The sequence below is a fragment of the Bos taurus genome, chromosome 10, assembly GCF_002263795.3.
Source record: "Bos taurus isolate L1 Dominette 01449 registration number 42190680 breed Hereford chromosome 10, ARS-UCD2.0, whole genome shotgun sequence".
NCBI lineage: Eukaryota > Metazoa > Chordata > Mammalia > Artiodactyla > Bovidae > Bos > Bos taurus.
In genome coordinates, this window is record NC_037337.1 from 54,822,724 (window position 1) to 54,837,980 (window position 15,257).

The 15,257-nt window shown below is 34.2% G+C and overlaps 1 protein-coding gene across 2 annotated transcripts in view; it reads left to right on the forward strand.

Moving 5' to 3' along the window:
* Window positions 1-14,942, forward strand: part of PYGO1 (pygopus family PHD finger 1) — a 28,280-nt gene extending 13,338 nt beyond the window's left edge. The window contains exons 2-3 of one of the 2 annotated variants that reach the window (XR_009496206.1): window positions 5,792-5,877; window positions 9,100-14,942. Coding sequence is in view for 1 of the 2 variants with exons in the window: in XM_002690892.5 (XP_002690938.1) it covers window positions 5,792-5,877; window positions 6,957-8,081 (1,211 nt within the window). In the remaining variant the exon portion in view is untranslated. Of the gene's footprint in view, window positions 1-5,791; window positions 5,878-6,956 lie in introns of both variants that reach the window. The other variant, XM_002690892.5, reaches the window with a different exon arrangement.
* The last annotated feature ends 315 nt before the right edge of the window (window positions 14,943-15,257 follow it).

The window sequence follows — 15,257 nt, forward strand, 5'->3', positions numbered from 1 at the left end:
GTGTTGATCCCTGCCTCCTGTACAATGTCACAAATCTCCATCCATAGTTCATCAGGCACTCTGTCTATCAAATCTAGTCCCTTGAATCTATTTCTCACTTCCACTGTATAATCATAAGGGATTTGAATTCGATCAGACCTGAATGGTCCAGTGGTTTTCCCTTCTTCCTTCAATTTAAGTCTGAATTTGGCAATAAGGAGTTCAGTTCTGAGCCACACTCAGCTCCCGTCTTGTTTTTACTGACTGTATAGAGCTTCTCCATCTTTGGCTACAAAGAATGTAATCAATCTGATTTCAGTGTTAGCCATCTGTTGTTGTCCACGTATAGAGTCTTCTCTTGTGTTGTTGGAAGAGGGTGTTTGCTATGAGCAGTGCATTCTCTTGGTGAAACTTATTAGCCTTTACCCTGCTTCATTCCGTATTCCAAGGCCAAATTTGCCTGTTACTCCAGGTGTTTCTTGACTTCCTACTTTTGCATTCCAGTCCCCTATAATGAAAAGGACATCTTTTCTGGGTGTATTAATGAATTTTTATTATTAAGCATTACCTTTTTCTATTTACACTTTTGTTATAATGAAGTACCCATAACAAGCATTAGGAAAGACAGGGCTTTAATGTTTGGCCTCTTTATTTGTTTATATAATCACTTTATTATTTGACCTCAGGCCCACTGCTTATTCTTTTCCACGAAATTTCTAGGTATTCAGATATAAGAACAACACATTTCTCCGTTCAGTATGTTAGTATATACTGTTATGCCTTTTGTGGGCCATTGAGGAAGACATTATATGTATAAGATTTCTGGAAGGCAAACTTATATCTTAGAAATTGAATAAACTTAGTTTTACTTAAGCAACAAAGCAAAAATAAATAAGTTGGACTTCACCAAAATTAAAATCTTACATGTTTTACATCTGATAAGACTCTTGTATCCTTAATATATATGTAAAGAATTCTTAAAACATAACAGAAAAGACAATCTAAGTGAAAAAATAGGCAAAGAACTTGAAAAAGCATTTCTGCACAGAAGATCAATAAATACACGAAAGGGTAGTCAACATCATTCGTAATTTTGGAAATGCAAATTAAAAGCACAAGGAGATACCATTTCACACTCACTAAAGTCACTATTAAAATAAAAAAATAAATCTCGGGGAGGATATGAAGAAATCAGAACTCTCAGACTTCAGAGGCGGGGAATGTAAAATGATGCAGCCACTGTAGAAAAGAGCTTAGTGTTTCCTCAAAATGTTAAACATAGAGATATCATGACTCAGCAACTGCACTCCTAGGTGTATACCCAAGAGAATTGAAAATACACTTTCATTTAAAAAGTGTACATAAATGCATCCAAAATAGAAACAACCCAGGTGACCACCAACTGATGACTGGATAAAAATAATGTGGAATGTTCTTCAGCCATAAAAAAGAATGCAGTAGTACTACATAAAATAACATGGCTGAACCTTGAAAATATTATGCTAAGTGAAAGAAGCCAAACACAGAGCCACATATTGTATGGCTAACAGGTACGTGGTTTCTTTTTGGGATGATGATAGTGTTCTGGAATTAAATAGTGGTGATAGATACACTGCTTGGTGGTGGTGAATATGCTAAAGACAAAACAAAAACCCATTGAATTGCACACCTACAAGTAAAAGAAAACAAATCCCAGTTTCAGATTTCAGAGCTGCTTTTTACCAGAGGTATGGCCCAGACCTTTACAATTTCATTTCTCTTTGTTTCTTTTTTAAAATGAGGATGATTTTCCTCATAGGTTTGTTATGAAGATTAAGTGAAGGAACATAGATACAGTTAGATAGAAACCTTTAAGATAAGATGCTAGTACAAAACTACAGAGTCTCTTCTTAAATTTCAAGTGAAATGAACCAAAACAGTTGGAAAAAAAAAAATGGCAAAAAATGTCAGCAACAAACAAGGGAAGTGGCACAGCCCAGTAACATAAATCTGGAATAGGCTGAAATCTGGATCACTGTTTTAGGCTTCTAAAACAACCCCTTCCTCTTGGGAGCTGTTGGTGATTTACAAAATTTTGAGAATGCTCACTAGTAACCCCAGGTCTGGAGAAAAGCAAATTAAACGAGTGTTCTTATTGTCTCACTTTTTTGAGTGAGAAAAAAAACGAGTAAAACAGGTTTGTTGTTGTTTTTAAAGGACTCTCTCTGAGAGAAAAGAAGTCTTCAGGGATACAAGGTGAATAAGACAACACAAGAGAATACTCTAATGTGAGTGGATTACTGCACCCTACAAATAAGTAGATATGCACTTAACAAAACCTCAAAATTAAGATCCTGGATGTTTCAAGGAAACACGAGAGGTTAACAACCTTACTAAGATAGGCAAACATTTTAAAGAGAATATCCAGTCTAATAAATGTAACATTCATATTGGGTTTATTCTAGGAATGTCAGGCTAGGTTTAACATTAAAATAATGTAAAGGAAAAACATCATATGATTAGATACATACCACATAAGCCAAGAAAACCACCTAAGCCAGGCAAACAACCTTAGATAAGAATAAAAGGGAGTCAAAGTTACATACATTAAATCAGAGTTTAAAAGGTCTGGGCAAAGTTACAGGGTAAAAATAAAAGCATGATAATTACTCAGACATGCTATAGCAAACTAATGAACTAACACACATAGTGAAGAAAAAGAAAAACAGCATGCAGAAGATGAAGAAACCATAACCTACAGGACAAAAAGGAAAAAGTAAAAATTTATAGTCCTCAACTTTCAATGAAGGAAGTGTCAACATTATTTAAAGAAAAAAGAAAAACCATGTTTTTAATGTTTTTTTTATTCAATGTTTTTATTGATGTTTTAGCCTTAGAGAACCCATTCCAGTGTTCTTGCCTGGAGAACCCCAGGGACGGCAGAGCCTGGTGGGCTGCCGTCTATGGGGTCGCACAGAGTCGGACACGACTGAAGCGACTTAGCAGCAGCAGCAGCAGCCTTAGAGAATTCTCTTTTGATGAAGAAACATTTAGCATATTCATCATTTTAACTTGTTTCTTTTTCCTTATTAAATTTGAATAAGTTGACATTTAATGCTTTTATTTAAATATATCCCATTTTTGTAAAAATATTACTATCAGTGTTTATACACAGGAGTGAAAGTAGGTAGGTAGGTAGTAAGCTAAAAGTCTGGACTGATGTTAACTTACGAGTAATGATAGTTTCTGGCTGGTAGGGTTTGAGGTATGTATCAGTCAGGGTCTAGTCAGGAGGCAGAAACCATACCAATTATTTTTAATGTAAAGAATTTGATATAAAGTATTGCTAACAGATATTAAACTGGCAAAATGGAATACTAAAGATTTTACAGAGGTAACAACTGTGGGAAGAAGCTCCCCATGTCCTCATGGCTGTAGGACATAGGAAACACGTTGGAATTATAAAAACATGTCCACTCACAAGAGGGACCCTGTGGAGTTTAAACTCCGGTCTCTGAGAAGGAGGTGCTGCTTAGGCTGGTATAAATGCCCATGGGGTTAGAGGATGGGACTAGTGACTCAGTGCTGATGTCTCTGAGGAGGGCACAATCAGGCTACCTGGGATAATATGTGCTCTAAAGAAAAACAGTGTTATTTTGTTCCAGATGGTTAGCCAGAACAGGGAGTACCTTTCCACTCATTAGAAGACTTCCTCTCTGTCCCTCAATAGGGCTTTTAAAAAGTTTTTATTCATACTGGTCTTGTGCATTTCTTAAGTTTATTGCTAGTTATTTTAGTTTAGTTTTGTTCCTGAAAATGAAAACTTTTCTTCTTCTTTATCTTTTAATTAGTTGTGGTTTTTATACATGAAAGCTTTTGGTGTTTAAATATTAATTTAACATCCAGAATCCTTACTAAAATTTTGTTATTGTTTGTCATAGTTTTTACCTCCACAGTATTTAAACTTGTCCTAAATAGCCCTTACAGAAATCTGCTTTGCATTTTGTTATGTGTGGGACTATTGCCAGCATGCTGATTTCTCTTTATTGCTATGTACCATTTCTTTCCCTGAGCTACTGTTGTAAAGATATCATTACAGGTCTCCCTGCTCCTGACCTCATTCTCATCACCAATTTATTCTCAGCACAAATTCTAATGTAATCTTTTAAAAACACAAATCGTGTTACTTTCCTGTTTGAAATTCTTAATGATCATCCACTGTTCTCCAAATATAATCCTGATTCCTTATCATAAACTACAAGGCTCTATATCTCAGTCAGCTTGGGCTGCCACAACAAGATGCCATAGACTGGTGGGCTTAAACAACAGAAATTTATTTTCTCACAGTCTGGTGCTAGGAAGTCAGAGATTAAGGCGCCAGCCAGTTTGTCAGTTCCTGGTCAGAGCTTCCTTCCTGGCTTGTAGGTATATGCCCATCTTCTTGTGTCCTCACGTGGTCTTTCCTAGTGTATGCATGAGGGATGAAGGAAGGGAAGGGGAGAGAGCAAGGACAATCACTTATTCTTCTTCTAAGGCTGCTAATCCCATTATAAGGGACCCACCCTTGTGACCTAGTATGACCCTAGTTACCTCCCAAACCCCTCATCTCCAAATACTCTCAAATTAGGGTTAGGGCTTCAATATAGGAATTGTGGGGGGATACAGCAATCAGTCCATTAACACTTTAAAATGATCTGGTCCCTGCCTGTCTCTTCAGCCTCTTCTGAAGGCACTCTCCAGAGTCCCCTAACACACTGGCCTCTTTTAAATGTCTCAGACACATTTGTGCTCCTTTCTTATTTATCCTCTCTGCCTACAGGCTTATTGTTCTGCTCTTCAGATGAGAGATTTCTTGTCATCTTTTAGGTGTCAGTTTAAGTATCTCTTTCTTAGAATCCACGTGTATGAGCAAGTCTCCTAAAATCTTCTGTCAACCCATTGAATTTATTTATTAATCTGTTATAAATATGTATTATATGGCTACATATATGTGTACATAATTTTATTCTGTCACTTTTGTATATGTTCAGAATTCTCTATAATAAAAAATGTGCTTTTTTAATGGAAAAAATTTCCATTGATAAACTTACTTTTTAACATAGTCAAGCTTTTGCTTTTAATTGATTATATTGAGAAAATCATGCCCACATTCATTGTTGTGTTTTGATAATACCTTTCAGAATTAAAAGGCATATGCCTTTGATGCCATAATTCTAGTTCTAGGAATGACTTGTACATGAGTGTAAAGACATTTATACATGGATTTTCATTGCAGAAAAGCAAAGGTTTGGAAACAATTGAAATCCATCAATAGGGAGAAGACTAGTTTAATGAATTATGGTATAATCATACTATGAAATACTACTCAGTTGTTAGAGAATGGAACAGTTCTATATGTAATGGCATAGAATGATTTCCAAGTAAGAAAGCAAGGTACAAACCATTGTTCTATACTAAACACGGCATCCTTTTTGTACTCCCTAGAGATACACTAGAATTAATCTAGATTATCTTTGGAAAGATGGAGAGAAACTAGCAACAGTGTTTGCTTCAGGAATAGGAAACCAGATGACTGAAGGTTTGAGGGTAATATAGAGACTTACTTTTTCACTGAAAAAAAAAAATTAAAAAACAATGCTGTGGGAGTAGAAGTGAATGACTCTGGCTGAGATTATGGGGAAGGCTTTTTGAAGAACAAAGATAATAAAAGCTTAATACTACTTTTATCTAATAAAAATAGAAAACATATTAACAGGTAGCTATAATGGTATAAAAGATATAAAATTTCACTTATGAATAGAAATATTATTTGGATGTATTTACTTATTTTTAGGTGGTGATAGTGGACTGGATGGGTTAGGAGGACCAGGTGTGCAACTAGGAAGCCCAGATAAGAAAAAACGCAAGACAAATACACAGGTAAATTGGCATTTTCTTTGTTAACAGTTTTTCTTCACTGATATGATCACGCTATCAGGTAAATTTAACTTTGGTCTTGGATTTTGTTTACTATCCTCATTCTGAACCTAGTAGTAAATTATGCAGTGATTGTATTTTTATTCATTTATTTAGTTTTTACTCTGCAACTCATGGCTATTATTGGACTGTAGGCCTAGAGTGAATATTGCAAGAAGGAAATGTAGGCAAATAAATTAAAATGCTTATTCTTAAATCTAACTTCAAAGGAATAGATGCCTGTAGTTTTATGAAAAGATTTAAAAATACATGGACACAAGTTTAACCTGGAGTAATGTTCAACTATTATAATAAATCAGTATGTATGTACATAACATGAAGCAGAAAGCATCTTTTGTCTATAATCTTTGGTCATAATAAACATTTATAAATACTGACTTTCTTGGTTTTATCCTCTATAAATTTGAAGCACTCTTTTTGTTGTAAAGACTGCAAGTGAGTATGAAGTGTGTACATTTTACTTTTCTCCATTTTGGCTACACTGTTAAACTTGCAGTGTGACTAAAACTGGCAGTTAATTTTTCTAGTCTGAGGTCTAGAACGTAGTGCTTTGGGACTACTTCAGTAGCTACTCCCTGAAATTTAGCCAGGAAAAAAAAATTAGGTCCTGTTTACTGTTATTTAATTTTATAGCTATTTGGAGGCATAAAGGTATTTTTAGTTAAAATTTTAAGTGAAAGATTATAGTTGTAGGCTAGCATATTAAATGAAAATTATGGTAATGAAGCTTCTTTTGAAGACTGAATACATCTAGAGTTTGAAATAATTGATTTGAGCTAAAAAAAAAAATACCATATTTCCTTTCCTAAATGAAAGAAACCTACACATTTTTATCATTAAATATAATTAAATATAAACGTTTTTTGGAATTGAAAGGTCAATAATTAAATTTTCATAAATTTTCATAAATTAAAATTTCATAAATTTCAAAAGAAATTTAACTAAAACCTGGGTTCATAAATGTTAACATTTATGACTTCTTTGATCAAAAACATGTATTTCACTTTACATTCTTATTTCAGGGGCCTTCTTTTCCTCCATTGTCTGAGTATGCTCCGCCACCGAATCCAAACTCTGACCATCTAGTGGCTGCTAATCCATTTGATGACAACTACAATACTATTTCCTATAAACCACTACCTTCATCAAATCCGTATCTTGGCCCTGGTTATCCTGGCTTTGGAGGCTACAGCACATTCAGAATGCCACCTCACGTTCCTCCAAGAATGTCTTCCCCATACTGTGGTCCTTACTCACTCAGGAATCAGCCACACCCATTTCCTCAGAATCCTTTGGGCATGGGTTTTAATCGACCTCATGCTTTTAACTTTGGGCCACATGATAATTCAAGTTTTGGAAATCCATCTTACAATAATGCACTGACTCAGAATGTTAACATGCCTAATCAACATTTTAGACAAAATCCTGCTGAAAACTTCAATCAGATTCCTCCGCAGAATGCTAGCCAAGTATCTAACCCTGACTTGGCATCTAACTTTGTCCCTGCAAGTAATTCCAATTTTAGTTCTCCGTTAGAATCTAATCATTCTTTTATCCCTCCCCCAAACACTTTTGGTCAAGCAAAAGCACCACCCCCAAAACAAGACTTTAGTCAAGGAGCTACCAAAAACACAAATCAAAACTCCTCTGCTCATCCACCTCACTTAAACATGGATGACACAGTGAATCAGAGTAATATTGAATTAAAAAATGTGAATCGAAACAATGTCGTCAGTCAAGAGAATAGCCGTTCGAGTAGCACTGAAGCTACAAACAACAGCCATGCAAATGGGACACAGAGTAAACCACGACAGCCTAGAGGTGCCACAGATACATGCACCACTGAGAAAAGCAATAAATCCGCTCTCCACCCAAGCCGTCATGGGCATTCTTCTTCTGACCCAGTGTATCCTTGTGGAATTTGTACAAATGAAGTGAATGATGATCAGGATGCCATCTTATGTGAAGCCTCTTGTCAGAAATGGTTTCATCGGATCTGCACTGGAATGACCGAAACAGCTTATGGCCTCCTAACAGCAGAAGCGTCAGCAGTATGGGGCTGTGATACCTGTATGGCTGACAAAGATGTCCAGTTAATGCGCACTAGAGAAACATTCGGTCCACCTGCAGTGGGCAGTGATGGCTAATAACAGGCATTCACTTCAGTGTTTCCCCACCCTCTGTGTATTACAGAGGGTCAGTGACACAGGATGTTAATGTTTAACATAATTTTTTAAAATGCATACATGAAACGATTATTTACCTTTTAGTTTTTATTAATACTCCACTTCATTGCTAGTGCGTATTTTGTATTGTCTTGTTTGCTATCATAAATAAGAATAATGTATATGGGGGTGCATTAGAAAGTACTATACAAATAAATTTTAGCTGTTGTTAAACATAAAAGCCTCTTGAAGCTTCAAGATAATGTATAGCAAACGTAGGCAAGTTTTTACTTTTTTAAAAGTTAAAATCATTGAAAGATGTGTCAGTTGACCCTTGAACAACACAAGTTTGAACTGCATACATCCACTGATTTTCAGTAAACGCATACTGTAGTACTACATGATCCTTGGTTGGTTAAATCCTAGGATAGGGAAACACAGTTTTGGGGGGCTGACTGTAAAGTTGTATGCAGTTCTTGACAGTGAAGAGATTGGCACCCCTAGCTCCCACATTGTTCAAGGGTCAAGTGTATTTCACTGCTGAACTTCAGCAATATCAAATTAAACATTTAGTTCAAAGAATATTTGAGAATCCATGTAATGTGTTTTCAGAAAGAATATATGTAGCTAAAACATGAAAACATACATTTTAATGGATCATCTAACAAATAGTAGAGTATGACACCAGATTCCTCCCTTACTGGTGTTCCTGAAATTAGTGACTTTCATATTATCAAGTCAGTCTTTCCAGGATGTCTGTTTGTACAGCTACAAGACAGATGTTAGCATATAGTAGATGTTCAATACATATTTGTTGATTAACTTGTGGATTGTACCACATGAAATTGCTAACGTAAGATCAGTTGAAAATTGACTACAATTAGTAGAGTTGTCATAAAGGGTGTTTTTAGTTGTGCTTTTATTTAGAAATATAACAATATTATGCTCTTCACTCTTCAGTTTTCCTTGATTATTGAGTTGTTTTGTTATTGTTTTCCAGAGAAATAAATAATACAGTATTCTCAGAAGAATTGTGAATACTTTTCTTAATATCATTTCAAACTGGGACATAGAAAAATGAATTTGGCCTTACAGGGCTCTGCTGGCAGAAGAACTACTCAGTGGTGGTTTGAAAAACCTTGTTCTTGGGATCTGAATTTAAAAATGAGCCTCACAGGACTTCAAAATCCATTTTAAGCGAAGATCAATTAAGAGCCAAGGTGAGAGCTTACTGACAGCCATTTGAGGCCCTGCAGGAGACACAAGTTTCTGCTGGGGCTGGGGAGAGTGTAAAAATAGACTTAAAGGTATTCTCTTGAGAGAAGATCAAGAATGGAGACAGTTGAAGGTACACTCATTAAGATTTGAAACAACAGAAACCTGTTTTTGGAGTGGATCAAAACCTGTGACCCAAAAAAAGGATTCTATATGACAGTTGATAGCAATTTACACAATGGTTGGTTGTTGGTAAAGCTCCCAAACTTGAACCATCATTACTGTTGTGACCAAATCTGAAGACTGTGTGTTGATCTGCAAAAGGGATAGTGACAACCATTTAAACCTTGGTGAAATGACAGCAGCAGCAATATTGCCAAGAAACTTAAATTATGCTTGAAAATTTTGATTATATACCCTTTGATTAGTAAACATGAACTGACACTTTTACATGACAGCACTGGCATCACATGTCACAAGCCACTAAGCAGTTAATTATTTGATTCTGTCGTTTCCAGCATAGTCACCAGAACTTTATCCAGTGAACTGGTGTAGTTTGCATCGTTTGGAGCTTTTTCTAAGAAACTACATGTTCTCCAATTGAGAAACGGTAATTGGAGGGTTTGAACAATTTATACAACATAGCAAATGATGAATTTTATAAAAATGAAATATTTAATATCCTATTAGAAGAAAATTATTAATGCTCATGATGCGTATTTTGATTGAATAAAACTTATTTTTTTAAATAGTGTTTTAATTGTGACCAACAAAAACAGCAATTTCATATGGTACAAGGTAATATAAGGTTTTTCCCATTTACCTGTGACTAGTTAGAGGTGAGTACAAAATATTTTAAGCATAGCTGTAAGATAAATATCTTTATAGTTCTAGGAAATGATATAAACTCTCATACTAGGTACTCCTTTGTGTGAAAATTTAACCATTTGAAGCAGATTAAAATGCAGTGCATTGGGCTGACTCTTGACATTTGATTGTTCAGTAGCATACTTGAAGATCATATTTTGCTTACATTGTAGCTTTTGTTATTTTCTAAATATGTAAGGATCTAGTTAAGTTGTTTTTGGAATCCCAGTGAGTGCTGTTTTTTAAGATATAATGCACTGCATGCTATAAACCCAGTTCTAGCATCAGATGGTGATTAAAAAAGAAATGACTGAGTACAGTTAGATACTGAGTAGAACCTTCCAGTGTCCTCAGGAGTTAACACAGTAGTACTCGCTGTGTTCATTGCTAAAACTGGTGAGAAGCAGTTTCTAAAGCCCTCTGTTGCTTACAGTTTTATTAGTTATGAATGTTTTGTGAAAAGGAAATAACCTCTCTCAAATTAGTCTAACAATACTTGATTTATAATGTGACTTTTATTTTCCATTTCCAAATAATTGTTTTTAAAATTTTACAAACAAGTGAATTTGTTCATGTGTTTAGGTCTTAAGAACACCTTACTTACTTAGATAAAAATCTGTTAAATATCTAAAAGAGGAAAAAAACATGGTTGATTCCAGCAATGAATTACAGGCAAACTGTAATCATAACTGGCGAATGTTTTCATCTATTTGAATTAATTTTCTTACTAGTTCTACATTTGTCTATATAACACTGTCAGAAGTTTTCTAGAGGCTTTTTGGTAGGGAAGTGATGAACTTTAAGAAGGCCAGATATTAATTTGCCTAATATGACTCAAAGAAGACTGTTACACAAATTGATGTGGCTTTCATAATGCAAGTGATGAGTTGCCCTAATTTCAAAATATTTAAAGAGGGAATGAGATGCATAATCTTCTAGTAACATCACACCTTTTTTAGCGTAATCCTCTTCCTTCACTGAAAGGACCTCATCTCACATGCACACATATATACAAGGACACACACACGTGCAGTTGAGCAGGAAATCTTGGAGTTTCTCCTACATTCTCAAGTTTTGCCAGAGTTCAGCCTGGCTGTCAGCAGCTGGCTCCCTCCACAAGACTCGGTTACTGATAGAAAGTTTTAAATCATCAGTTCCTTTCTCAAAACTCGCTTTGTTCATTTCACGAGAGAATTCTTGAACCACTTGCTTCCAGATGCTACTGGACTCACTAATACAGAAATAATTTAGCTTGTAAAAGAAAAATAAATTATTCTTCAGATAGAGTGCTTAGAATTAGATTTGTGATCCGTGTTTTCCTTGTGTGTGAAATACTTTAGAGTACTGCTATTATGATTCTTGTTATCCAAACTAGAAGATTATGTACATAAAACTGAAGATTTTCTTGTACTAGTGCTTATTCTTCTTAGATGAACACAATACAAGAAATCCAATTTGTGTGTATGTGTTTAGATTCCCAACTCTTCCTAGTGGTAGGAAAAAAACTGCAATAATAGGTCACCCTGATATCTGCTGACTTTAATCATCCAGGTAAATATCGGGAGTTTTCTTCTAATACTCTTCCAAATTTGTTTGTCTTGAACAAACTGAGTGCTAGTACTTACTATTCAACATGTTATAGTAATTGTATTTAATAGTAAATATATATATATATAAGCAATGATTTTTAAAGGGAGCTCTAGAGAGTTTTTTGATTTCTTTTTTGCAGTGTATAGAGGTTTCATATGCATGAGTGTCTTGTTATTTAAGGTCTTTTTAATTAAAAGCATCAAGATTCCCAAAGTTCATTTGTAAATAGCGATTTAGAACTCTCTATAAGATGACTAGATTCTTAGGGAAGCTCATAAAGGCTTATTTAAACCTCATATAGTTAGCCAATAGTATCATGCTGAGTGCTCCTTCTTAAGGAGAACCAATCAATGTAGGAAGGAGAAAGGAGAGGTCGGTCTTACCTTTTTCCTGATTGGACACAGGAAGGTTACGTACTTTGGTGTGAGTGTTTCCCAGTTGCCCTCCTACCATCTTAAATTCTCCAGTGAAATGCTCTAGAAACCAACCTGCCTTTTCCCTTCCTGGATGTTCTATACTTCAAAATTTCATATCTTTCCTCAGAAGTCACACTTCTTTGTTGGCTGTGGTTGGCTAGATTTTTAAGGGGAAAATGTTTTCCAATAAGTCTTGAACAAAGTGAAGAATATGGGATTAAATTTCTCATTTTTTAAAGACTTTATGCAGAATGAATCCTAATATCTTAGATTTCCGGCAATATGACCACATTTCAGGCACCATAGAAAGCAGTATTTTTATTAGATCGATACCTTGAGAGTACTTCCCAGTTTCCTTTGAGACTTTTCACTTTTTCTCTGCTTCAGAACTCAGAGATTTCCTTCTTATTTCCAAATTTCAGTAACTTCCCCATTTCCTGTATTCCATTTATCCTATAAAGTAGTATAGAAGTCGCATCTGTATTTTTCCAACTCTTGGTACAGTGATGGGAGCTTAGAGGCACCCCTGGAGTAAAGAAACTAGGATGGCATTAGTATTTGCCAAGACAAGTGGTCTAGGGCAAGTAAAGGGAAGGAAATTTTCATTGAAAACTTAATGAAAGCCAATGGATAAGCTTCATCTTATGTCATATTTTGTCAAAACACATTATTTGTAATTATATTAAAATTCTAAATACCTGTCCTTTTCTTGTTCTGTAGGTGATGTAGATGATGTTGCTTGTTAGTTAAAATACCTTTTATAAAAGAAAGTCCTGCTTCTTATCATGATGTATGTGACTTAAATGACTGTTTCATATTAAAACTATTTCTTCCTTATGTACTGCTTACATATACCTCTTTTTGGGATATTAGTTCAGTACTTTTATACAAATCTGAGTGTGTTCCACATTGGTGACATGTATTTTTGCAGTAAATTTTTGTTTTGTTCTTAGAGCATGTTTAAAGTAACACATGCACTAGTGCTGTGATCTGTGGCAAAATTACTGTAATTCAAATTGGAAAATAAAATGTTTCCAGACTTTGTCCAACATTTATTCCTATGGCAAAGGAAATTACTATGTAATACTAATTATTTCTTATGCTGATATGTTTAAGCTACTCTATGAAGTATGTGAGACATCAGTATTTATGGGTTAGTATTAATAGATGGCCTGATGTCTGAAATGGAAGAGAGGAATAAAATTTGGTGTTGGCAGTTCCTAGAAGCACTCATAATAAATACTTTTTAAAAATTTGATCTTCCTTTTACAGTTATAATTTACTAAGGAATTATCTTAACTGACAGTGCATATTAGATTTTTTTAGCCTATATCATTATATACTAGACTTTGAACTTATTTTAATGTCTTCCAACCAAGAAAGATATCATTCACTCCACCATAATCAAAATAAATAGTAATAGTAATCTTCATTTATTGAGAAACTATTTATTAAAATAACATGAAATGCCTCTAGTTAGAATTTGTAACCATTGATTCAAGGCTTGATTGGTGTTTGTACTCTCTGATGAAAAGATTTGTTAATGAAAATAATAAGATTTTAAAGAAAAATGTTTAATCTTGAAAAAAATGTTAGCTTTTTATAAGCATTTATTTCAGAATACTAGTTTAAAAGCATTCTTTTGTCATCAAACCAAGTACCCAAAAGAATTGTAATAGATAATACTTGCAGATTTGCATATTTGAAATTACACACTTAACAGAAAAAAAATGCTTGTGAGTGCTTAAACTGCATATCTTTTTAAAATATTCAAAATTTCAGACTTTTATCAATTTAAACTATCCTGGATTGATAAAACTTTACTATATCAGTGATGTATATTACAAGGTTAATGTCTACTGATGTTGTCATTTTTGGCATGGTTGTTTTGGTATGTATCATACATTTGATTGTCAGCTATTGATAGAACTGACATAGCAATGAATCTCAGTTACTTAAAAAAAAATTCCAGATGCCATACTGTGTCATAATCCCATTATATTTTATTTGAATACTCAGTGTTTTCATGGGTTTCTTTTTTTTTTTTTTTGTATTTTAGTTTTACATGTTTTTTTTTTTCCTGGTACTTCATATACAGTCTTTTAGAACTGGATCTATTTCTATTTGAATCATAGAGTTTTAAAGAAGTACTCATATTAAATGATTCATGAATTGCTTTGTGGAAAAATTTGAATAAAGTATGAAATGACTAGGTTACCTCCAAATTGTTTATTTTCTTTATGTAGTTAACATGCAGGTTACAGTTTTCAGAGAAAATTGGCTTGGTAACTGAATGCAGTAGATAATGGGCAGTTTGGCTTCCAACTAGTAAACCAAATAATTCTCAATTCTGAATACTTTTTAATAATTACTGTAAATAATGGTAAGCCAGTTTTCATTTCTCTTTTTAAGATACTAATTTCCTCCTTATTATTCTTTTTCCTTAAACATCTGCTAGAATTTTAAAATTGGAGTTTAACTTATCTTCCACATTTTAGTTTTTTATTCTATAGGTAAGTAGTAAGATGTGTAGAGGTTCTATCAAAACAGTCTGTGTTATTGTTGGCTGTTCTTTTCAGGGATCATGCTAAATGTCATTTGTGCATTGTATAATGTTATTTACCAGTATATAGACCTACTATTAGTTGAAATTATGTATGGCAGGCTTTCTTGAACAATATGTATTGTAAATTTGTTTCCTGTTAGTGTTATGCTTTAGATTATTTTAAATAAAGCTAGTTTTTAAAGAGAAAAATAACTGTTTTTTAAATGCTTGACTTTCATCAAGACAAGTAAGTGTGATGGTCTTGGCTGTGGGTAGGAGATGTGCCAGGAAGTGTTAAGCCAGGGCCATAGCTCCAGTTTACTAGGAATTTAGTTTTATACTGAGCAAACCAAGATTTTTGTTGTTTTCCCTATGAAGTTTGTATATAACACTGAGCCCTGAGTTTCCTTAAGAAAACGTGAACATACCTCTATTTTGATTGTTACAAATTAGGACTCTAGTTTTGTTAATAGAAAATTAATTGGAGAGGAGTTCTACAATCTCAGCAGCATAGTGATCCTTGAA